Here is a 27836-nt window from a genome sequence, read left to right on the forward strand (position 1 = left end):
TGAAAATAAAGTTAACGAAGAGAGATATGGCTTTGAGAGGAGGTATTAAGTAGTACTATAAGCAGTAAATGATAAAACAAACAAACATACACATACATAAATACATGAAATTATCATTATCGTCAATGAGGTAAATGCGTAAAACCATAATCAGAAACTACAAGATTATATGATGACGCTAACATTGAATGACGTCTAGGCAGAACCGGTCTAGGTATGATATATTTATCAATGGAATAAGAAGGAGGTGTGAACAAAGTTCGACACGTTAGTGTAGATGATTTTTGATGCTTTTTTAAACGTTTTCTTGATTCATGTTGCATACGTATTTTATTAGGAAATAAACTAATTGAATTAGTTGTAGTAGTAGTAGTGGTAGAATTCACGAATAATTGTTTTTCTCGTTCATGTTCCTGTTCTTCAGTTAAATTAATCTTGACCACATTATGATTAGCATTCTGTTCATAATGTCCGCCTACAGTTTGGTCAACATTTTGTTGTTGTTCAATTGTTGAACAATTATTATTCTTGTCATTATTATTATTACCGTCTTTTGAATTCAAGGTTTCCGAGTCTAATTGAGTTGTAGTAGTTGTTGTTGTTTTTCGAAAATGTGACGTGTTATTATTACTGTCATTATGATTGCCGACTGATATTAAAGTTTTTGAATGATATGGACGCTAGATTATATATAAGAAAGAAAATAATGTTAGTAAAACCATGAAATGAAAATTGAATATTTCTATTAATAATTAAAAAAAACAATGCTTGTGAATTAAGGCTATATCGAGGCAATACGCACAGTATGCACATATGCCAATTAGAGACTGATCAGTTGCAGTCCTAAACATCAATAGGAAGATTCAAACCAACAATACTGAATGAATTTAAAAAAACAAGATAGTTTAGAATAATGAATTTGTTTTCATGATCATCTCATTGACTAAAACTCTAATAATCATGAGGAGAAATAACTAATATACATGATCGCATCTAATATGATCAGATATGGCGTATATGTTATAGTCCACAAAGATACTTCAACAGTCAGTCACAACGTAGAACTTCGTACGTACGTACATCAGTTCGAGTTGCCATACCACATTAGCACAGAGATGAAGTTGTCGATTCAAATCCCATAGTGGTAGAAGTAGTTAGAGTATAAGCAGTAATCCGAAAGATTAGGGTTTGAAGATGTTATTCAAGTAGTATAATCTAGTGAAATAAGTCTGGAAAGAGAAAAAGGATAGGGACATGAGGAATTCAGAAGATTAGAATTTGGGAGAACACAAAGAGTGGATGCACCTTCGCCATTGCAAACGATTTTGACCCATGTCATTCAAGGTCTCTAACCATCGGTTGCAATCATCTCGCGAATCCCAACCAGGTAGTCTACACCTACCAACATGACTCAGTCCACTTGTCAGTGACTTCATGGATTTGTGCCACGTTTTGGTCTGACCTCCCCTACCTTTCTTCCAACCTACTCCTACACCATGAAGCATTGCACGTCGGGACAGTCGGTGGTTGGGCATACGTAACACATGTCCCAGCCATCTCAACTGATGAAGTTCCACTACTTCATTAATCGATTTGCCATCCTTACCTAGTACCCGTTTCCTAACAACTGCATTACTTACTCGGTGGTCCCAGGATATACGAGCAATGCTTCGAAGACACCTACGATCGAATACTAGTAGCCTACGAATGTCCTCTACTCTTATCGGCCATGTTTCACTGCCATAAAGTAGAACGGAACGAACTGCTGCACAGTAAACCCGTCCTTTGGTTGCTAGACGGATATCTCGCCTACGCCATAAATGACGCAAGTTGGCGAAAGCTGGACGAGCCTTCTGTATCCGTGCTGAGATTTCGTCACACACCAGACCACAAGGGTTGATGAGACTCCTAAGATAAGTGAAGTAGTCAACACGCTCAACTACTTCACTCCCTATCATTAGTTCAGTTGTCGATGCAACCCAATCCTGAAGTAACATTTTGCACTTCGAGGGAGAGAATCGCATCCCGAACATGCCTGCATTCAATCTTAGTAACAGGATATACGTTCCGACAAGAGAGATTGTGAACCACATGTATATAGACATAGTCATATTATTTATGCACGCCAATAATACCCTCGCATACATCATTGTTCAGAGAAAATTAAGCAGAGGAGAGGAATAATAAATCGAAGACTCAATAACTATGGATTGGTTATTAATGTAAAGAGCTTGTGAAAATTGTTGAATTTTATGGCTTACATCATGAATTAATCATAGTTAAACAACCACTACAAACTAGGAAGAACTGGACAGCTATTTGTTCTTAGCACAGAAATATTTATTCAAAACCCTACCGAAGGAACAACTCAGAACCTTCAAGATTTGTGCTCATTAGTGATTAATTTCGACAGGTAAATGCCGGAGTATTAATGAGAAACCGTTATCAGTGGAGTTCAACTATGTCGAGTGTAAAGCAGTTACTCACTAATCGCATTGAAAAATGGTTGTGGGACAAGCAAATTACTTGAAGTTAGGAATATAAACCATTGGGTCCTCACTAAGTGATCTAATGTTTAAGCGCTAGTAGAAAGATCTAAACGTCCTAAGTTGAGTATCCGGTGGAGTCGTGGTGTAGTATCGGTTATGTTAAGTCCATATACTTTATTCTAGCTTCTGGCCAAGCTAATACACCTATACATTATGAGTCATATTTTGATCTTGTTAGTTATTCGCTTATTAACCTTGACTACTTTTTATATGAGCGTATATGTGCGCACACTTCGTATCTTATTCACCATATGTCTGTCATTTATTTTTGTCTGACTATAAATATTGATTAACGCTTGCTTAAAATGAGTTGGCTTCCCCTCCATCTCCAATACGCATTATTTTTGCTTCACTCTCGAGTTGGCTTCCCAGCCATCTCCAATACGTGTCATGTATGCTTCGTTTGCTTACACTTGCTCATGTGCTCACAGCTTTCTGGTCCGCATCATTTATCAATAAAAATGTAGTTGCCGCTTCCCTTTACCTTCTGATATTATGCACCGTTAAGACTTGTATTATAACGGTTATCAGGGTAAACTATTAACGAAGCACGGCACTACATTAGGTACTCAGTGATGGAGGGTGACATACTAGGACAATACAACTGTCTAGTGCTTTCTAACTTCAAATGGTTACCTATCCAAAGTCAATTCATGATGTTAACCATGAGACATGATCATTAAAAACATTTTAAACGTAAAACAAAGAAAAAGAATACTCCTAAAATTTACCTTCATTGAATTAGGTGAAATAACTTGAATACTGTTCATACTTTGTTTCCAACAATCAGATGATGATAATGACGATTTTATAACATTATTATTATTAAACGATGCTGCATTATAAGTGGATAGTGGAGGTGATTCAGAAGCATTACGTCTACGTTTACCGGAACAACATGATTGATGTTTTTTTGTAGTACTTGTTGTAATCGCTGAGAAAGTAGCTTGAGATGATGCTTGTGAACTGAGAATCGACGAACCAACTGTTGATGATGATGGCAAATTTGATTTATTACTTTTATTATTATGATTAGTAGAAGTAGTAGTATGTGTTGCAGAAATTGACGCTTTTAAACGACGTTCAACATCTGGTAGGATTAATGCAGCAGTCAAATCAGAGATAACACGACGTGGACAATTGAAATGACGTTGATTAAAATCGTTCACTAAATTAATATTATTATAATTAGAATTGGATAGTTTTTCATTAGCAATTGCAGATGACCATGTGTGATGAATAAGATTTAATGGAATCCAACTACTATTACTATTACTTCCATTACTATTAGAATCATCTGATAATAATAAATTTGAACTACTCACATTTCTTTTATGAAGATTTTCCAATGAATTCAATCGTGAAATAGAATCAGTCACATTGAAATCAATCCAATCATCAATGGAATCGTTTATACTGGATGTATCACATGGATTATAATTAACATCATAATCTTCATTGTTCTCTACACATTTTATTGGCATGTAATTATCGTTAATATGATCATTATTATTATTAGTATTATCAACAATTGAACAAGGCGACTCTGTGTTACATTCGTAAGGAGCTGATAAAACTGAATTGATTGCGCGACTACTTCTACTATTATTATTAATACTCGTAACAGGATCACCCCATAGACTTGCTCTATCTTCTTTAAGTAATTCAATCAATATATCATCAGGTATTAAGTCAAGGGCTGACAATAAATTCCGATTATCTGTCAAATCCACATGATCTGGTTAAATAATAAAATTAATAATAATAACAATAATGACAGAGAGAACTTATCAAAATGAAATATGTGCGATATTACTACCATTAATACAGATATATATACGTATACATAGAAATACAACAAACAAACAAGTACTTGTAAGATTGTAAATGAAGAGAGAGAGAGAGAGGGGAAAATGAGACAGTAGCATTAACTCCTAAGTGTAATAATATGTACACTTAATGATTATTGAAGGTAAAAAGTTGAAATTTCAGAAGAATGACAACATAAAATAGATCACACACTATTTCACCATTCGATATTATCACTGGGGGTAATATTTTATATATAAATTAATAAATTCCAATCTAGTCTATGAATAGAAAATATAAGCTGATAGAAATGAATGATTAAATAAAGTGTATAAATCCATGTAAAAGACTTTGACTTGTAATCGCTATTTATTTGATAATTCAATTAGTCATAACCAATGTATAGTCTGGTACAAGTGTTCAATGATCCAAATTTCTATATCAGATTAGCAAGACGAATTGAAATTAATAAGATGAGTAGTGAACAAATCGACATAATGTAGCAGTAATGATAATGGAAAGGGCTGAATATAGAGAGTATGGTTAGACAAGACAAAATGAGATTATATATATATATATATACTAGAACTCAAGATATAGAGCGAATGTATCTGTGCCACCGTGATTAATTTTGAGCCAAGTCATCAGAAATATCCAACCACCGATTAAGGTTATCACGCAGATCCCAACCAGGTAACCTGTATTTACCGACATAGCTAAGGCCATAAACTAACTCCATAGTTGGTTTGGCTACTTTTAGATTTCTTTTAAATTAATTCCACAATACGCAAAATCGCTTGTTAAGGTAAGCAATTAAACACACATAACACGTATCCTAACAATCTCAATCGATAATGGTTCACTACTTTATTAACCAATTTGCTGTGTTTACCCAGTAATCCGCATCTAACCTCAACATTACTCATACAGTTGTCCCACGATACAAAGGTAACGTTTCGAAAACATCTATGATTAAAAACTTGAGGCCTATGCGTATTTTCCACTTTCGGGGGCCATGGTTAACATCCTAATTGTACTATAGAGTGAACTACTCTGTAGTATGCTCATTCTCTTATTGGTAGATGGATATTTTGCCTACGCCACAGGTGAAGTAATTTATTAAGTACCAAATAAACTTTCTGAATCCGTGTCGAGATTTCGGTAAATACCAACCCACCAGGACTGGTGAAACTTTTAAACTAAGTGAAGTAGTCAATATGCTAAACTACTTTAAAGTCTGTTATTAGTTTAGGCGTTTACACAGACCGGATCCTAAAGCAAATAACTTTTACTTACTATTTGATGACTAAAAATATCGAAAGATTAAACGTTAGTAACAAAATTCAGCCAGTTAAGGATCTCATATACTCGAATGTCAAATTCAATAATTATAAGCCTAGTATGTTCATAAGTCACTACTCCACTAAAGATTTATGAATATAACGTCGATACAATTCTATATGTGATAAAGATAATGAGAGAACATTGAATATAATTAAAGTAAATAGGGAAACCACAAATAGGGAGGAGTACTTCTAGATTTAATTAAATTCAGTGAACTCGCTCATCACGTACGTCGGTTATAAGTCACAATCTAATCATGAAAGGTAATAACACTACCCGGTTGCCCAAACTGAAGTGGATAGAGTGGGGTTCGAACCCGGAACTTAGTCGAACTCTATGACTATTAAGTCACTGCTCAACCCTTCTAAATTAAAATTAAACTGTTATCTTAATAAGTGAACAATTTTTACTAGTATCAATATTTTACTCAAAGAATAGGAATCATTTTCATATAACTACTACAAGATTAGAGAAAATACATAACGATTTCGGTTAGCTTGCGTTTGATGTAACAAATGAAAGATATAAAACAAAATGAACACATTTTTGGATTTATGACGTTTCGAATTATGAAGGACTTTGATTAAACAATTATTAGAAAATAAGACAGTTATGTGTTCCTAGTATGGGAATCTTCAAGAGTGTGAATCCGTGACCCTACCAGGGATTGAACCCAAGACTTTTAAGACTCGTGGTATGCCATTTATTTATTCAATCACTGAGTTGGTGCCCAATGGTTTATATTTCTAACTTCAGTCAACTCACGAACCCTGGTGGGCTTGTGTGTCCTGATACTGATGAGGAGACGCATATTAAAATGAAACAGCTACCTAGTGTTTTTTTTTGTTTTTCAATAGTTGTCTTATCAAAGTTAATCTATGATGTGGAATTTTAAGTTTAACAATTTTCACAACATCCCTACAATTACAGAAAATTTGTTCTCGTTAAGGTAGATGCACCGATTGAACAGAATAAAAAAAATAGGAAATTATTATACAAAACATTTACATGTCTAGGATAAACTAGTACAACCAGCAACAACAACAAAAAACCATTAGACAATAACAAGCATCTAAAATTCAATAATAATAATAGCTAGACTAGCAATATCCAGACGTTTTTTTTCACAATGAAGAATTCCATTTATACAGTTAAATCTGCCTAGGATATTATATGTATGAGAAAGTCCACATATTCTTCCATTCATAATTTATGTAAATAAATCAATTCAATTGGGAAATAGACAGAAAAATGTTAGTGCTAATATTGAATTCCAATAATATATATTAATGAACATGAACAAGGTAATTAGAATGATTATGATTTCACACATTTGAATACCAACATACATATAGATTATTTATAGCAAATGTAAATGGTGAAATCATCACAGTTTTGAAATTATTTATTTATTTAAACATATAAATATTGGTACAAGGAAGCACCAAATACATATGCGCCACACAAATCTCATTCGATTTGTGTGAGGGCTGGAATACTGCCCAGGTGCCCAAACTGAAACAGGTGGTTTTTTTAGGAGGCCACACCCGGAGCCTTCGACCTAAAGGTCTGATCCACAAGACAGTAGAGCACCGTGAGGAGATGCAGTCTCATGGTAGCCGGTGACCAACGATTGATTCATACACCATTTGTCCTCTCAGGATACTGGAGCCCATGTACACCATTGGTTTGAAATCAGGGTTTTCCAACTCCCCTAGGTGGACTCGCCTTGTCCACCAACCCGGTTAGAGCGCCAGACATTCGCTTTTCGTCCTCTCAATTTCGTAAACAACACCCCCGCCACGAGAAGGCAGTGAGTAGGACTTCCCTGGCAGAGGCCATATACGCGTGGCCATGTGAGAGCATTTCGAGAGGGAGAGCGGACTCTCCCCACTCTCGGCCGTACCAGGGCATTTGTTTTGAAATCAAAACATACTTTGTTAAATTCCATGACTAACTCATCATTCATGTGGTGAATTTAGAATAAAAGTGAATATACTTGAGAGTACTATTGCAGTGAACAAATTCTTGGCGGGAAAAACCAATTTATTCCTTAATGTGAAACTACAAAATGCCTTCGTAAAATATGAAAACTATACATTAAATACATTATTTGCGAATCTTTCTTCAGCTATCTTTTATATGCTTCATGATTTGTTCAATTCTGTTGTTATTACAGTTGTTCTTTGTTTCCCTTCCTGTTCTCTTCAGTTGAATATTCTCAATCTTCTGCTGGCAGGCATTACACTTTCGATTGGTACTACATACTACTTATATCTGTTAACAAGAGTAGCACACACCAGACTATTAGAGGAATAATCCTTTAAACACTAGTTTTCATTTAACGCAGTCAGTCATAAGTGACATATATAAAAATATAAACTAACCCTATATCCCAACAGTGAACCTTAATTATGACTGAAAGCTCTGACACTTACGACTTCATCACCAGTTAAGAAGAGTTCCTGAATTATGTAGAAACAATATATTTTTGTAAAACCTATGACTTTTTGCATTACATTCATACCTAACTATCTAAGGCTTCTTAACCTCCGATGATAACCTAACAAATATATTAGTCCATAATAAAAACAAATACTTATCAAGTAAACTATTGAAAACACATTGAACAAATTTGTTTCCTCTTCAAATTCAATTTGCAATCTCTAGTTGGATTTTCGATCACTATAGAAATCATTTAGCAAAAGGACAAAAACCCGTCTATATGGAAATAAATTCATGTAACATCTTGCTTTTCATAAAAAGCAGTAGATTTCCTTTGGCTAGTACAAGTTTAATGAAAGAGTGATACTGATAAGTACTCAATACACACATGTCCGTTGACTAGAAATAAGGTTACATTACTTAACTATAGGAAAGTTCCCAAACATCCAGTTTTCAAATAGTAAGTCGTAGATTTCACACTTTGCTCACACTTTTCCCACATAAAACAAAACCTAGCATACGTGCGCACCAGTTTCAGTTGTTACATAACGTCAGTACAGCAAGATGCCAGATTAGTGAAAGTAGTATTATCCCTCGCACCTTTGTGACAATACACTCGTTTTATCTTTGTCTCTATTGTTCAAAAAACTTTTGGAAGTGCTAAGAAGTCAGATTTTTAGCTGCCTTATAGCCAAACAGTTTTCTCAATACACACGTATTGTGGGAATCGTTTAAACATATAATCTTCCATATTCAATTTATAAGTAATCATTTAGACAAATCAACAATCAGAAAGCTACCGGAACTGGAAACGTCCAATATTTTCATCAACGATTGTTCTACCGCCACATCATTCGTGCAGTTATTATCACAGTCCTATTTAAACTTATGACCCATTTAGAGAAGCTGTTTTCTCCAATGCGTCACCTCCATAAATAACTCTCACGGTTTCACAAATTTGCTAATGGTTTTTACTAAGTTTCACTAAAAACTTCTATAGCTCATTCATTTAGCATATATATATATATATATATATATATATATATATACGCACCCTATATCTGCAGTATATACATGATGGAATGGAAAACTGCAAAATTGACAAAGAATCTAGCCATGCGGAGTGGGAGCCTTTATAGTAATACTAATAAAGTGGATTCACACTAATAATTTTGAAGTATACTATTGAAACAGGAAACACAAATTAGTTGGGGTCATCAATCAAAATATTTAATCACTAAACATAAAATCTAGGTTGAAAAGTACGACTGAACATAAAAAATACAAAATCTAGCCTTTAAAAATAGCTGATGGGAGTAGGTAACTGGAATTTGACAACAGATCCCTTCAAAGCATTAGGTGTGTACATTGAGACCATTGGTGGAACAACCTTTAGGTTAGATATAAATTAGTAGGTAAATATGGCAAATCGGTTGGTGACGTGGTAAATTATGATCGATTGAAGTGGTTGAAATATGTATTATGTACGGCCAACCACCGTCTAGCTCGAAGCGCACTGTTTCACCGGTGTATATTTTGTGCCTAATGCTTTGCCACATTTAATGTTACCGCCACTTCTATTACTCCGGCATCTCGCTGTGGTGATGTCAGTCAGTCAGTCAGCTACAACGTAGGACCAGGCACACATATGCATCGGTCCAAGTTGCCATATCTCGTTAGCACAGCAAGATGAACACTGACTGTTGCTGCTACCTTGACGTGGTGGTCGGGCTTGCCTATCGTAATGAACCAATCGAGCTATACTGGCTGGAACAATCGTTCCTCAAGGTCCTACCATGCCAGGCAGGTCGTTTGAAGAGCGGTGAGACTAAAAGCAGCAAACCCAAGGTCCGAAGGCGAAGTCGTACTGCTGACTGTACAGAGGTGTGACAGCGGTAAGGTGTTTCCTTCAGACAACTAGCATGATAGCGATGCTGCCTTCCCACAAGGAGGGGTGGGGTTAGAAAAGGTCGACCCTAAAAATGCACACCTCGCCTTATCCCACGGATATCCGTCTCCGGCGGTAAGGTCCTTTAAAGAACGGAGCTAACACAAAAAATACCCACAAAAAGGTCGTGTGTGACCGACCTCAAGCAGTTGTCCCTTGGGCACTGCGGTCACGCTCTCAGGTCATTAAGACCACTTCTAACCCAATTTCCTTTTCAGGTACCTCTAGAAAAACTCTTCCACGGCGTGGGCAACCGGGAAGTGATAACTGCCCTCATACATCTAACAGCACTCAAGACCACTGTATTCATAATCAATCATGTAGTGTGACAACCTGTCCTAAGTCACATATGTGCTAGGTTTTACATTACTTATGATAGATTGCCTAGTACTAATCGGTTGTATAAATAGAAGTAGGTGGAACAGGGTTCGAGGCAAGGACTTTACGGTAGAAATTAAAATGGATTAACCAGTCGCCCAATTGATATATCCATTGTTATATCCCGAAGAGAATTATGAATGGTAACTTTTGAGAACTATTTACGGACCAATATGATACGTATGTTTCCTATTGTATAATTGTTAAGTAACTCAACTATTCATATTCATGTTCCTTTGGTAATGAGCTTTATTTTGACCCATAGACTATTACTGTACGATTTACCATTCCTGAGTTATGTCCAGTCTATTAATTACTGTTCCCTCTATTCACAGCCACACATAGCTGAGTCTTGTAAAAGTGTTATTTTCTATTTTATTGGTACGATTTGGTTTGTCTGTTTGGTATATAAACCCAGTATGTTTGAAATATAATGATTCATACCACAGAGGCAGTTATTAGTGTTCTGGATTTAACTGGCTGGGCTATGCAGATAGCAGGACCGACAAGTACTCTAGACTGCTCGTACGGGTTTCGTGTGTCATTGGTCCGATCGATAAATCATTGCTTTCTAATTGGCGGCATCGTCACGTCATATATTAACTGGGCACGCAGGCGAGCCACAAGATATAACATCCATAAATACGCAATGATCACGTTTTAACAAACCAGTAGAATATATAAATCCATAAGCGCTAAATGAAGTCTATTAGTGAATGAAAAACAGTATGAAGGCTTAATTAAATACTGAGACGAAAAAATACATTGTATTTAACTCTTAAGATAAACAAAGATATCAGTTGACTAACAATACTTTAACGTAAAAATAATGTACAAAAATGTATATAATTGACATAAAGGAAACTTGTAAAGAGAATAAATGAAACAGTTTACCTGTTTCAGTAGTCCCAAGATTGGCAAAACCATTTGAAACATCATTCACGTTATCATCAGAATCAGATTTAAGAACTTCCGATAATGTAGTTATTGAACCTTCATCATTGGGGAATAGTGGGGAACTTGGGAACACAGAGAAATGCTGTTGTCTTTGATGATGTTGGTGAGAACAATAATGATTGAAACTGTTTAAATCTGACGACATAGAGACAATGGACGCATATTGTTGATGATGGTTTAGTAACGTAGATTCAGAGGAGTTGTCGAACGATGAGGTATGATTAGGAATCAAATCTACTGCCGTTGGTGCTGCCGCCGCAGCTGTCACTAGTGTTGCCTCTGAATGAATATTATTTGAATTGGGTGATTTTTCATAAGTGCCTGAAAGACCATCCCCTCCAACTGCTAAATTAGGTTGAATATTAATTAGTGATACATGATAATTGTCACATGCTGACGACTGAGACAATGTAGTAGTAGTGTAATCTGTTAAACAGTGAGTTGTTTGTCCATAAGAAAGGTTTGATGATAATGAATGTGGCGATGTGTCAACACAATTGTCTATTAATGACTGTACAATAGGTGTTGATGTTACAACCACTGGTGTTGATGTTACTGTTGTCATAGCTGTGTGTGATAATATTTTTGTTCCGATAGTTGTTGTTAAAGAGGATGGATTGAATAGTTCAGTCAAATCACCTGGAAGATGACCATGGAGATGCCCAGTGAAATGAGCTTGAAATGATGCTTCATCAGAACAAATAATTTGACAATCTTTAAGTGGGCAAGCAAAAATTAACCGCACTAGCTGATGTTGAACTTGAAAAATAAAAATAATCATAAAAATAGTATGAATCACTCATTGAAACAATATTACTGGTTGTTTACAAACTGTTCATTAAGACAAAGACTTCAATACAGGCTTTGTGTTGATGTTTAGCTCAGATAATAACTGACTAAATAAACTCACATATATGTGTTAGTGTTCAAGGATTACCCTATAATTATGTTTCAAACTAACAATACTAGGTACTTACAGAGGCATGTGAATTAATCGATCCACTAGATTAATACGACCAACACACGAACATATAATCTGGATTGGTGGAAGAACTTCTTATACTACTAGCAATAAGTGGAACTGAATCGAATTCCTCAAATCTCTATCAAGGTACACATAATTACATTCCACATCACTAGTTAACCTTAGTAAGATAAAAATTGGAAGTCAGAGTAGACTGAGCTGTAGTTGTGTCCTAATGAGGGACTCCTTAGCAGTGCACATTTATAGACCCCATTTATTCCTTGTAGTAATAACAATCATGTGCATACTAGTGACTGATTTCTAAGGGGTAATTCCTAGTTTTGGTGAAAGGCCATTACCAGTACGGTTCAACCATGCCGATAGTGACATAATTAACCAATAATATCAGAGGAAGATTTTCGTGTAATGTTGCGAGCTGATTGAATTGAGAAATGTAAACCGATGGATGCCAACTCAGCGTTCTACAGGTTATGAACTAGCTGTGGGACCTGAAGTTCCTATGTTCGACATCCGATGGAACCATAGGTGAGTATTGCTGAGGAACCTTCTATCAGGATAAAACAGTTGTCATGTTGTGACAGAGCTAAAGCACTTTTATTTAATTATCCACAAGACAGTCAAATTAATTAAAGATTTTTAATTTTCCATTGTTGATATTCCTGAATGTGAAAGTACCGGGTTCGAGTCCCAGAGAGGACATCAACCCTGGGATGTACCAGGTACATCGGGTTGATGAGCCCCAAATAAGGTGAGACCAGCCTCTCCTAGGCATAACTATCCAACATTAAAACACCACTAACTTTATTGCATAAAGTACAAAATTTAGCACCAAATATACACTGACTTCAAACACATCATCAAGGTATAGCATTTATACACTGGTAGTAAACAAACAAACTGAAAAAGCTATAATAACAAAGATCCAGAAAAATTTCGTATTACTCACTTTCCGGAAAGTGAATACTTGTTAGGTGAGCAGATAAATCAGCTCTACCTGAACACAAATAGGTGCAATTATCAACTGGACAATAGACACAATCGGTTTTTGAACAACTTAATGCATGCACACCACTTATCCATTCACGTTGTTTAGTTTTACATAAATTCCAATCAACAATATGTCCACAACTTGGACATTTATTACTTAAATTGTTATTATCATGATGATCATTATTACTATCATCATTATTCATATTTAATACTTGTCGAGGATCATGACCAGTACTTAATGTACGTCGTCGACCGTTATCTATTTTGCAAACTTTTTGTTTATTCACCGTAGTTATATAAGATGTTGATAGATTCGATAGTGCTGATAATTGATGTTTACACTGAACTGTTATGTTAGATGGATTGATTGAATTCATTGTATTTTTAATAATCGGTAAATCATTATGACTACCACCGCTGACTGATCGTAATCTAGGCTGTTTTCTGATTGGTTGTTTCACTAATACTGGAAGTTTTGTTTCATCTGTTAATGAATGTATAGTAACATCATTTGAATTGGTACTGTCCATATCTACGGAAATCGGGAAGTTATTGGAACATATGTCTGTGTTTAGATCTATTAGGAAATGAAAGAATATAAATTTACTTTATACATCAAAGTTAAAACGAATACTATTATTATTGTTAAACTATTACTAGTTTGCCCAAACAGAAGTAGTTGGAGAGAAATTTGAAGCCATGAATTAATGGATGAAAGTCAAACAATTTAACCACCAAGTATTTGTGGTTAGGTAGTCCTAATACCTCTTACGACCCGATAAAATTCTCCGAACCTATGAATCTTTTATTTCTGTCGCAGTTGTAGATATTTTTGTCCAATTAGTTTATGAATATTTTAATGTGCTAAGTACTGTCTTGTTTTAAAGATTATCAGAAATTGTTTACTCAAGTAAGATTTATTGGTAAGTCAAATAAAATTTTTCCTAATTAAGGTAGAATGTTTCTTTCTAGATTTGCTGGGGTTAAGAAAAAACCTGTTTGCGTTTAATTCTCTATGACAGCCGGTGTGCTAAAGGTATCCACTTTACTAGCAAAACATCAAGAATTAATTACACGAAAATATTTTTTTTAATAAGTTCGTGTGTTATAAAACTAGCAGAACTACTGATACAATGAAAGGTCTTGAATATCTGCTCCTAAATCTTTGTATGGTAAAGTTTTGGTTTTTATCTTCTATTTGTTTACACATAATCACGTTTATACCCTTCAGTTGCACAGTACTAGACCTTATCTGTCATTTGCTAAATACCGCTGGTTCATGTACCTGGTTATCAGCCAAATATTTTTTGTAAAGCCTAGTTACAATATCCAGGCTCCCAAAACTGAAGTAGGAGAGAAGCGAGTTTTAGAAAGTACTAAGCAATTGCTCCAAGGTGCTTACTTGAATGACATCTAGTCCTTTATAACACTGGGGATCAGCTACACCAACTAGTCACCCGTTGATAACCAAGGTCATAATGTGCATATCTGTAGTGACGATTAAATTGATGTATCAGGCAAGTGGTTTGATTTCATTAACACCTCAATGTATCTTTTAATCGCTTGTATATAAATTTTGTCTACTATTGCAAATCACTTAGGGGTTGAAGGGATCAATAATTCTTATGCAGACCTTGATTGGCTGATCAATAATCAGATCTTTTGACCAGTTATCATTGTATTACATTATATGAAACAATTACATTTATCTACTGATCAATATTTTATTTTAATCGTAATCTTAAACTTATATAATAAGAACCCTAAACTATAACAAAACTATTCAATGTCAGTCAGTCACTCAGCTACAACGTAGGACCAGGCACATTTATGCATCGGTCCAAGTTGCCATATCTCGTTAGCACAGCAAGATGAACACCGGATTCATAGAAATAGTTAATTTAGTGGTGGTAGTATATAAAAGATAGGTTGTATATAAAGATATAGTATGGGAAGGAAGAACGTTATGAAGCAATTTTAATCTTAAGGTTTAAGGGAAGATAAAGAGTGTATACACCTACGCCATTGTGATCGATTCTCAGCCATGTCACCTAGAGTCTCCAACCATTGGTTACGATAGTCATGCGGACCCCAACCAGGTATTCTGCATCTGCCAACATGGCTCAGACTAAAAGTTAGTGACTTCAAGCACTGATGCCACGTTTTGGTTTGGCCGCCCCTAACTTTCTTCCAACCATCCCCTATACTAGTCAGCATAGCGCGTCGTGGTAATCGGTGTTCAGGCATACGTAACACGTGGCCCAACCATCTCAGTCGATGAAGATTCATCACCTCATCAACTGATTTACCATCATTTCCTAATACCCTGTATCTAACCTCATTATTACTTACCCGGTGATCCCAGCAGATGCGAGCAATATTTCTAAGGCATCTGTGGTCAAATACTAGTAACTTACGAGTATCCTCTACTCTTAATGGCCATGCTTCACAGCCGTGAAGTAGAACAATGTACCAAATATGAATTCGCTATATGATCCAATTTTAAATGGAGTATCAATAATCAAATTAATGGTGAATAGTAAAAAAGTAGAACAGCAATTTATGTCAACACAAATAATGAAAAAGATTTGAAAATATTTTTTAATTTAACATAATATTAACTAATTATCATCTGTAAAGTTACTAAAAACGTGAGTGTGAGAGAAAGAGTAGGGAACTAAAGAAAATCAAACCAAAACAAATTAATTCATTTGCTTAACAACAACAACAACAACAAAAAATCACATGACTCTAGCTCTAAGCAACAATAGTAACAATACTGTTCAATATGAAGATTATGAGAAAGAAAATAGGAATATTAGAAAAAACAAACTAGTAGGTAGTGTAGTAATACAAGACAATAGGCGGGAGTTAATGTTTATTGTGACAGATTACAAAATCAGAAGGGGTTTTGTGGAGATTTCAGTATTTTCATATTTGAAATCATGAGTCAATTGAAGCTAGACCACCATCGAAAACCTGGAAGCACTGGACAGCCGTTTCGTTCTATTATGGGACTCCTCAGCAGTGCGCATCCACGATCCCGCACTCGCGAGATTCGAACCCAGGACCTACCAGTCTTGCGCCAGAGCACTTAACCGATAGATTACAAAATGTTTGCATAATAGGCATACATAGCCTTTGATCATTGATTTGTATTATGCAGCTTGTTCTACACATCTACTTACAAGCAATCTTGTGAACAGCATCCAGTATAGAAGTAGTAGTGTAGTGGACGCTACTCATAAAATTGAATGTAAGTAGTAAGTTGCGGAACGTGGTGTCGAAGTCTTCCTACTGAGTGAAGAGTTCCAGTACAGAGAAAGCACGTCGTAGGCAGGACACTTCGAGACCAGACAAGAAGATAGTTCAGATTACAGAATATACCGAAAGATGCTAATGGATAATTGAAGGTTATGTATATATATATTATGTGAACGCTTTGTAACTTAGCACAATAAATATATTCTTTTAGCCTACTGCCTTCTTTTACAGTAGTAGTAGGGGTTGTAAGAGACATCAAAATAGACTGATTACAATGAAAAATCTTATGTGATAAGCTGTTCTTCTTTCTCTTCAAAAATAAAAAGACAACTGTTCGTTAACCCTATTATTATTATTATTAATAATAAATAATGAGTGCAACAAATCTTAGCTATAAAGATTGTTGAATGACAGGAAAAAGTAATCAATTTAAAAACAAAACAGAATATTTCTTTATTATACAAGCAAAACAATTGTTTGAGTAATCTAGCAATCACAAATGCAAAAGTGATTCGCTCAAAATGCACATGTGCCAACAGAGACAGATCAATCATAGTGGATATCAACAAAATGAAAATGTATACCATTACAAATAAAATTCATATCCCTTGAGAAAACCAGTGTTTATCTGGGTTTAGGAACGTAATGGAAAACGCGTTGAATGTTTGAAGCAAAATGTACATCCCGGTGTGAACATCAACAATGAAATATGACAGACATAAGAAACAATTGACGAGTTTTAAGTAGAATGGGCGGTGACCATCTACCCTCCCAAGTGGGTGAATATATCTATATTTATGCTATGAGATGCATGAGTGAAAACTTATGTGTTACCGGTGTGCATGTAGATTATACTTGCCCCTGGTGTGAAATCTGCGCACCAAGGTCTGGTGGTAACGATTTCCCCTAGCAATCACATCCACGCGGTGGGTTTGTTAGCCTTGTAAAATGGAAACCATTTCCAGAAAAGCCTACCAGTTTCACTGGATAAGGGTTGGTCAACCTTAACACGGCTGGAATACTGTACTAAAAGCTAATATTTAATTTTAATAATCACTAATACTGTCTTCAAGAACAATCAAACTGGTAGCAAGCTTTCAGTAAAGAATTTGGGACACTTTACACTTATAGGTATCATTACCAAGTTTTGATTTGATAATTTTGAATACATTGAGCATTGGGTAGATTGTTATAAATAAATTAATATATTTGTAATATCTCAACGAGTAGAAAATCCAATTTTTCTACTCATTGGGATATTATAAATATATTAATTTACTTTACACTTATGTTCTTCATAGTGCAGGCTATTTATATCGCTGAGAAACAACCTCAGTATCAGGGGGGTTTGTGATCTTTCTCTTACATTCGAGAATTTTTGTCAAGTTACGTAGATGATAATGTTATCAGGTCATTTGAACAGCATTTTCACCCCTACACAAGGTTTTATACATAAATGATTATAGAAAGAAAACTCCGTTCTCAACGGACTATTTATTTCATTCCCTAACCGTCGTAACATTTAGCTAATATACACTATCGGAATATGCTTTCGATTGTTTATTAAGGGATGTACATGATAAACACATATGTTTCTTTAATGAGTGCACGACTCACACATACCAAATCTATAGTTCATATTACCGAGATAAGCTTGAACTGTACTTAATTCGTTCTTACCAGTATAGGGTTTTGTGAAAATTGTAGAATTTTCATAGATTAGATCATGAAGAGATCTTAATTAGAAAACCATTTAAAACCAGGGAGCACTGGAGTTGGGAAGAACTCTCAAAAAGCCCAAATATTGAAGATTATATATGGAGATAATACACTTCGAAAAGACAGCTCTTTTTAAATAAAGCAATAGTTTGAGGGAGGGGTGTGAAAACTGTAAAGAGCTAATTTCAGAATAATTGTCAGCCTCCAGTGTCGATAGAAACATAGAACGTAGACAGTCTGCTTTACTTTCCAATGGCCGTAACAATGTCTAGTTGAGTGACTATAAACTTAATTTGAGAAAATTGTCGGTTGATATTATTCTAATAAAACATTTAAGGTAGGTTAAATTATGTTAAACAACAAGACGTTTTCAGAGTTTGACTTTTGAGAATTTGCAAGAAGTTTTTGAACAATTAAAACGGAGATGGAACAAGTGCATTGTCACAAATGAAAAATCAGTAAAAGAGCATAAAATTTGTATACCCTAAATTTTGCTAAATAAAGCTTTCTTTTTACTTTGGTTTAGCCATTTACTAAACGAATAATGTATTTAAAGAGTAAATAACCAGAATAGTTACATCGAATAGAATTTTATACATAGTGACTTATTTTAAAAGGTTCATAAAAGCACTTTTGATTAGATCTATAGAAAACGAATGTCTCGCTGTATACATACATAGGTTTAATCGATATTTTCTTCTACGAAATCATTTTATATGTAATGGAATAATTACAACAGTACTAAATGCCTTTTCTATTGTTTCGTCAACTTCTGTTTGGCACAGATTCAAAAATGAATACATAATGTAGTAGGAAGGAAGGGATGGATGCATGACTGAAGGGAGGACAGAGAAAGAGATGGAGAGGGGAACACAACCAACGATTAATAAAACTTAAAAATGCTAAGTGACTGTTGTCTTATTTTACTAGTTTTTCTTTTTGGTTTCACGTAGGTATGCATATTGGGAAGAGAGAGAGGGAGGGAGCGCTCAGAAATAGTGAGACTTTTGAAGACAAACAAGCGATTCAATACAGCAATGTCTACATATATATGTATATATAATTCAGGTTAACAGTTTTCAGGGGATTTGCAAGTAAGTTTTACTACAACTTTATGGCAAATAATTAGCAATTAATTGATCTAGCTCTGAGACTTGGTAGAATAAGGTATCGATTTAATTTTAAACATTTTTTAACAGTATAATAGAGATCAGCAAAAACCCGGAACGATATCAAAATTAATCAGAAATACACATGTAAACAAACATTTTTGTTCTATATAACTCACAAACCAAGTAGGAATGTTTAGTACTCAGTCCTCAATTACACTACTTGCATGAAAGCTAATGACTCGACGATCAACCCGCTTAAATCAAAGTATGTGAAGTACGATATTATAGTATGCATTATGGGTTGGAAAATAATTGCTTTACCAGTTAGGTCACCGCTGGCCCCAATGTGGAATGATTGAATGATATCACAAGAAATGAATACATGTCCACTCAGATTAATTTTCAGCTATACCAGTTAGGATTGTCAAAAAAACTCACTGATAATAAATTTATTGTCTATATTGACCTAAACAAGAAGTAAACTATGGAAGTAAACACAGACTCTCAGAAACGGTACAAACTAGTGATATAACCTAATCTAACTATAATCTGAAACCTCTTCCACATATTTTTCCCTATTCTAGCTAATACAAAATGTATGGAAATTTGTAAGTATTATATGATATTTGTAGCAAACACAACAGATATCTCGATGATGTTACGTTTTCTGAGCACTGTGACTTAATTTCTAAGCTTTAGTTACGTTCTCGATAGTGTCTACTTCATATAAAAGTAGTCTTTACAAAATGTGCTCCAAAAGTGTCATATTATTCTATTTTCAGACAGGATCATTAAGATAATTTGATTTGTTACTTATGAAATATAGTATTAAAAAACTTTATTTAAAATGTATGTTGATCATATTCTAATCAGAATGGTAATGAACGATTAGCGACTGATCTATCTAGCTAAGAGAACCCAATAAACTAACAAACGGAACCATAGTTTACATCACGAAACAACTCAAGTTAGATAACTATTGAAAACTAGGAAGTACTGGACATTTATTTCGTTCTAGGATGAGATTCTTCTGCAGTGCGCATCAACAAACACACTGACGATCGAACTTAGAATCTTCAGGTCTTCGGACGAGAGACTAACCCCTAAAATACTGAATAGGGACTCAATTGTTTACATTCCTAACATTAATCAATTTGCGATATTATTGTCTAAATAAGGTCAGTCCATAGTGTAAATTATAAAATTTAACAATTTCCACAAATTCTTTACAATAACAACCGAACATTATTTCAGAGGGTTACAAATATTTTGTTTTATTTCACATTGCCAATAAGTTGGACTAACGAAGAAATCATAAACTGGAAAGTTTAAAAATGCATATATCATATTATTCATTGAAAAAGAAATGTTTTTATGTACCTAAAAAAAGAACACCATCCTTAGGTTTAGATTAATTTGTTCATGTATATTCGATCACAATTTATTGAAATGTATCGATTATGTAAACTATTGTTGGTGCCCCGGCAGGTCGACGAAACTATGGAGGTCAGCGCGCCGCAGACTCAACATTCTGACGGAGATTTTGACACAGACTGCAGTGAAGGAAGAAAGTATCATGGAGAGCAGAACCATCGCATGAACGAATGCTTTAAAGGGGGGACGAGTGTGGTGCGGTCTACTAATATCCATATAAGCAGTATATGGTGATAAGTAATATAGTATATGGTGATGGTCAGACATAGAATGTATTTTGGCAGAAGATCGGTAAGGAAAGAATAGAAATGAAGCGCAACCGGTACGAAAATGCATGAACGATCAAATCAGAGATGGATTGATATTTGCAGAAGGAACAGTTAAGATTGAGACAATTGATTGTTATTTTGCAAATTAAATGATGACTGTATGGTTATCAGAATTTAGTGAGATAGTCTGTAATTTGTGCCTAAATACATTCGATTGTCCCCACTCGTGTTCTATTCACTACCCTATGAAGGATCGACAACAATCAAATTCATTTGCTATTACAATACCGAGTTATTTGAAAATATAAAATTACATTTGTCATTCAGTTAACTTGTGATTTAGATATAAAAACGGATTTAAATATTAATTCATTAAATCACCTACCAGGTACACAATCCTATACTTAGCTTAAAGCTACCTACACTAAATGTGAGGATTATTTATACTATCTAGTTGCCCAAACTGAAATAGGTGAAGCAGTTTTCAAACCTATAATAAAATGGCTAAAAGTTGAACACATTAACTAATGAGTCGCCGAATTTACACTAATCATCACACTTACACAATGACTCACAAATTTTAATGTTGACTTTACTCCATCTACCTTCCTTGTAATTTTTGTCAATGATTTATTTAAATTATGATGAACAATAAGTTAATCCTTCCTAAAGCTTAGTTATCGGAATAGTTCGAATCTAAAACTGAATAGATTGCAATCATTAATTCTAAACATGAAGTTACTGAAAGTCACAACAAATCTGTCTTCCAATTATAATATTTACTGAGATGCATCAATAGAGATCTATAATTTGCTAATCATATACAACTGGATATACAAATTTTTGGCAATCTGAATTATAGATATTAAAAACCCTTTCAAAAAAGTTTATTTTCGAAGAAATGCAAACTTTTCATGGGTAAGAAGGTCAACAAAACGTCCAATGATGAGCCCATCTAGTAGCCAGGATAATGGAGAGGTTATTATCATACACGTGATAAAAATAAAAATATTAACTTACCAATCAATGGCACTGAAACAGTTGTTCCAACTTCATTGGAAGAAGTTGAACAGGAATAAGACAATTCATTATCCAATATAGGTGTTACCTCTTTTATCTTATCACAAGATAACTCATCCGATGAAGTATATTCGTTGATCTGAATAGTTTCGAAAGGTAAAGTCGAAGGATTAAAGTTTATTTTAGTCATTTCAACGTGATTTGATTCCAACAAACTCTTTGAATGCGACAGTGATATAGTTTTATTTTTAGATAGACTTTGTTTTGAGCAAATTTTATCCTAAAAAATTTAATGACAGAAAATATGATTTAACAATCCGATATTTGGAAAAGCTGAAAAATTAGAAAAAAGTAGATTAGCAACTGTTAAGGTACCTGAGAATTTGATGGTCTGCATTAACAATTCTCAAAATGGAATGGTTCTTTTATTATTATCTAAAGAACCATACTACTTAGCAAACACATGAGTAGTAACCAAACAATAATAATACCCAAAATTTAGAACTAGTAAAATTATATTTACAGAAATTATTGAACTGTGAGATATATGCATACAGGCTTACAAGGAAATACACATACATACAAACTAAATGAACAACATACAGAGTCAGACCATAACGTTAATGGAAAGGATGTTTTCTGAAAAAAAATTGTAGGCTTTGGATTTTTATAGTTATTTAGTTAGTTATCAGTTTAATGTAACTTACCTACCAAGTACCTGTCCATACCCTATACTTTAAGCTATGTCATTTAGTTATGTGAAGACCAATTTGGTGGGAGTGAGGTCTGAACCTAATGATTGAAATCTGGGTGGTTTAACCACCAAACAATCATTCCACTGGTTAGGAGTTTAAACAAAAGTGACAGGGTACGATAGATTTGTTGGCAGCTATATTTGTTTGATGTGTTATAGTTCTTGTGTGAACTTACCACAGGTTTGCCAACAGGCAATTATCACTATTACTTTCTGGTAGCGGATGATTAAAAGAATTTGCTTAACGAAATGATAGATATGATTGTTCTTTTTTTAACATGGTCTTTATCATGACCCGCAAAAACTTTTTCAGCAATTTTCTGATGAGAATCAAAAAAGGTCTGTAGCTCCGTCAGTTATCGGCAACGTAGAATCTGGCGCATTTGTGCATAGCTTTACACTGTCACAGTGTGTTAGCACAGTGAGAGAATTATCAAAAAAGCACCAGCATAATCGAAGTAATAACAGTAGTAGCAGAACAGATTAAGCGTAAACAATTCGATTCAAGGAAGAATAAATTCACGGCTGGTTCTGAGCCATGACACTCAACGTCTCCAACCATTGGTGACAATAATCGTGCAGACCCCAACCTGGTAGTCCGCTAGATACCAACACGAGCCAACAAAGCGGTCGAGGAATTCATGGACTGGTGCTGTTAGTGGTTATAAAATGACTGACTCTTAACAACTAAGTTTCAGGTCCGAAGCCGGCTGCTTCTGTAACAAAGGTTGCCCAAAACAATAATAACTGCACAAGGAATCGTAACACTAGATCGAATGCATAAACTTGAACATGACTAGTTAGCTATATTAACATTTGACTAGTTACAAAAATCTAAGTCTGTTAAATAAATTTAAGAGTGAAGAATGCATCATAAGAAAATGTATCCAAGTTCTTGTAATAGATAATAAACAGAATGGCAATATGATTACCTAACTATCATTTAGTACTTTGCTGTAGCCAGTAAACATAAACGATTCACCTAATGATTACTGAAAATCTACGAAAATTAAAGCTATCTCTACGGTTCGTTATTATTGTTGATGTGAACGTTACTTCATTTTAATTAAGAGTAAAGTACTTCATATGAACATTCATGGAAATTTAAATTTTCCGACAAAAGTTGAGCGCCGAGTAAATATTATTCAAAAGCATTGTGGAAACAAAATTAGAACAAAAATGTAAGTTCTACTACTAGTAAAACACATAAGTATTTACTGTGTGATTTTGGTGGATTAGGTAGGGAGGTTTTAACCCAAGTAAAATTCAGTCGGATAAAAAGGCGTGAACCACAAGTCTTGCACGTGAACATGCATTCTGATAACCATCAGAAGGAGAAAAATAACCAAAATAAATCAGCAACTAATAAATCGGAGACACTAAACGGTTTCAACATAATTAGAACTAAGCTCATTGTTTTGGAAATTTCAGTCACAGAATAAAGCAAAAACATGATAAGTAATACAAAAAGTAGAAAAAAAGATTCCCACCATTTCATCAGTATTATCAAATCCAATAGATGTTATTGTTCTTTCCTCTGATGCAGGACGCCTCAACAGTTGCTGATTGGCCACAGAGCGCGTTCTTTGAGGTAACTCAATTTGTTCGCCGTGATATTTGACTAAATGACGAAGAAGTCCAATTTCAGCCTGGTATCGACGGCCACACCTTGGATGAGGACACTGTTGTTGGAAAAAACACGATTAGACGGCAATTATACTTCAAAGTAAGAATAAATATGGGTATTCTAACAAAATTGAAAAATTCCTACCATTTTCATGTTATTCAGTTCAATCTCAAAATATAATATGCCAGACATCAGTAAGGACATTAAAATATGCGCGTACATAATTTAGTAAAGATCATGCACACTAACTGACTAGACACACTGGACGGATCATTATGTCTTCAGGTATGAAAACGTCCGGTTCCTAAGCGGTAATCCACCTTTAATGGTTAAAATGACCGCAAAACTAATAATACGTTCAACTACGATTTGGCATAGGAGTACTATTGGTTGGTGAAAGTCGGTAAAATAGACAAAAGGTAGGACCTACCAAAAAAATGTGCTCCATTCTACTCGTGAAATTGTAAACGGATTAAATTAAAAGTGGTAGGAAAACGGTATGATTAACAATTAGAAATAAATTTGTGAACAATGAGTATAACTTTTGGATAAAATGGTATCTAAGACACCATGGAAAAGAAATAATGTGTCTACTCCAGGCTAACTAAACTGAACTACATTCGACAAAAATTCATTGGAAAAACTTTACTTTTCAGACAGCCCAAGACAATAATTAGGAACTTTATTAATCAATGTCATAGTGTATTGAGGTCTGTTCTAGTTAAAAGATGTTAGACACTTGAAATATTTTAGGTTCACCTACTAATACATTTAGAAGACCCTTACTAAATCTTTTCAAGGAGTGGAATAATATCTAGAAAATAGAAGCTAGATAGTTAACTGGGGATACATGGGAAGAAGTTTGACGTCAATTATAATAAATATTTCTGCCTTAAAATCGACCACTCTGGCATTAGTTCAGATGCCGAAAAAAAAAACTGTTAAAGTCAACGTTAAGGGACGATTATTCCTGACTTTCGGATAAAGAAAAACTGACCACTTACAATATGTTTGAAACGGTCATCTGAAGTAGTACCTGTTGAACAACTAAGACGATTAGTCGATGTGATCTCCATACCAGCTGTGGGCTGAGGACTTCTCGGTGGTTGATAAGAAACCTATTTGGAAGAAAAAAATCCACACAAACTTGACAAAAAACATATACTACACTTTTGAAATTGGGTAGCAATGGCAATTGCCATTTGGTTAAGGCGAAATATGATTAAATATAAATCATCGGTAGGTAATCGATGAGTAAATGTTTACGTAACGAATAACACAGCTGAAGTTATAGCTGTCTGTGGGTCAAGTTGAGAAAAACTGTAAAGAGGTTAGATACTATTCAACTGTTGAAGTAAAGCAAATTGAAAGGGTTTCGAACCAGTCATTCTACGGTTGGCACCGACAGGGACTTACTGGCAGTTACTTGATTTTTTAAATGCTTACTAGACCGGTATTTATCTGTGAGAATAGCTAGGAAGAGTAGAATTGACCACCGTAAAATAAGCTGTGTTAACATATAGTAAGGTTTTGTATCCAAGCGACAAGTGAGATCCAACAAACTTTGGAAACAGTCGAACGAGACCCTGTAAGTATCTGTAGATTAATGTACAGACCTGCACTAGCGTTTAACGCGTGGGATTATATGCTGATTTACTGTCTTACAGTATAACTTGATTAAAACATTACTATGGTTATTCGGATGAAAAATAGATCGCATTTAAACATATTGTTTAGGGCTGGTTAGTTATTATTCTTAAAACATGTATCGTTTACTTGACTTGTTTTCTATTATTAAAAAAGGTATAGACGAGTATCGAAAACAGGAATTTACCAAGAACTAGTACTTACATGTTGATTGTCTGCATTTCCTTGATTTTTAGCATTAAAAACAGAAAATTCCCCCGTACTCGCAGTAGATTTGGACAAAACTTTGGCCTGGTTTGCTCTTCTTACTGACAGATAAGCTTGTCGATACCTGCTTGCCTCATGAATATTTGAAGCTTTAAAAGGGTTTTGGTATCGTGCATGAGTGGCCAAATCGAGACTTCCAATTGGGGAGCGATCACGAAGAACATTAGATATGGAGTCTTTGGTGGATATGTTACAGAGGTTCGTACCAGAGCACGCTTTAGAGCGAAGTGTTGCATTGGGGAACTTATGTTTGTGAGTCGCTGTTCCGCTGGACTCTGATCCAAGAGCTAATGCACCTAATTCAGCCACACTTCGGCATGATGGAAAAAAGGGAAGTATATCCGCCATTGACTGCAGCGAAACGGTTCTTGGATTACGCTTTTTATGGAGAACTTCATCTCCGTGTTCCTCAGCATCAATGGTCTGAAGTCTAGAGGAAGATATATGACAAGAATTCGGGCTGTCAAGAGTGTTTAGATCTTTGAATGAATTTCCGGCTTCAGAAGACACAGTACTGTCCAAAACCAAGGTGTGGCATACATTTGATGACACAGGCAGTCCGTCTACTCGAGGACTATTGATACACATAGACGAGTCATTAGCTACATTATGTTCTATAGCCTCGGATTCATTGATAAGGCTGACTTTGACAGACTGCGACGAACAGTTTTTCCCATTGAAAGGATGTGGATTACTCATAGCTCCACTTTTAATGTATCCGACTGAATCCTGACATAGATTGTCAGATATATCACAGAAATTGATATGGGTGGTAATGTTGCTACATATACCATTTGTGGGTTTAGATGGAGATGAGTTTGCGGAAGTCAGATTGCTGAGTATTTCATCAACCTCCCGAACACTAATTGTCGGTAACTCGATGTTAGGATCTAAAAGGCTATTAAACAGAGAAACAGGGTTGATATTCCTTTCATTTTCCTTTTGAGTACACTTCATCGGAACGTTTGCAGAGCATCCGTCTGAGGAATGGACGTCGGGAAAGCCACCTGATACACTCGAAAAAAGGATCCCACCTGGAGACCGGCAAAATCTGGAAACATTTTTATGCGACATTCTACCAGTGGTGAATATTCTTGTGTTCCCTACAGGATTTTGACTTAATGAACTCATTTGGAGACTAGCGCTGGAGAATTACTACGATATTAATTTGATCACTCAGTTCCCCAAAAAAATACTTGGCACCTCTTGACCGCGCCTAAACATTTGCTAAGTTTACTCAGGGAAATCGGTCCAAATAATGAGTTCAATGTGTCGCTATCCGTATATCCAGTGACACGACAAATTTTAGTGGCATCAT

The 27836-nt window shown here is 35.0% G+C and overlaps 1 protein-coding gene across 1 annotated transcript; it reads right to left on the reverse strand.

Moving 5' to 3' along the window:
- Window positions 1-655: 655 nt before the first annotated feature.
- Window positions 656-27695, reverse strand: Smp_137680 (hypothetical protein; the record flags this gene model as incomplete). The annotated part of the gene is made up of 9 exons (XM_018795541.1): window positions 26456-27695; window positions 25609-25722; window positions 24468-24659; window positions 22224-22503; window positions 13362-13982; window positions 11368-12189; window positions 4147-4287; window positions 3280-4014; window positions 656-678 (listed from the first exon to the last, which is right to left on the reverse strand). Exons 1-9 carry the CDS (start codon window positions 27647-27649, stop codon window positions 656-658), a joined length of 4122 nt encoding a protein of 1373 aa, XP_018649844.1. The 5' UTR covers window positions 27650-27695.
- Between the last annotated feature and the right edge of the window lie 141 nt (window positions 27696-27836).

This window comes from Schistosoma mansoni, chromosome 2 (assembly GCF_000237925.1).
Source record: "Schistosoma mansoni strain Puerto Rico chromosome 2, complete genome".
Lineage (NCBI taxonomy): Eukaryota > Metazoa > Platyhelminthes > Trematoda > Strigeidida > Schistosomatidae > Schistosoma > Schistosoma mansoni.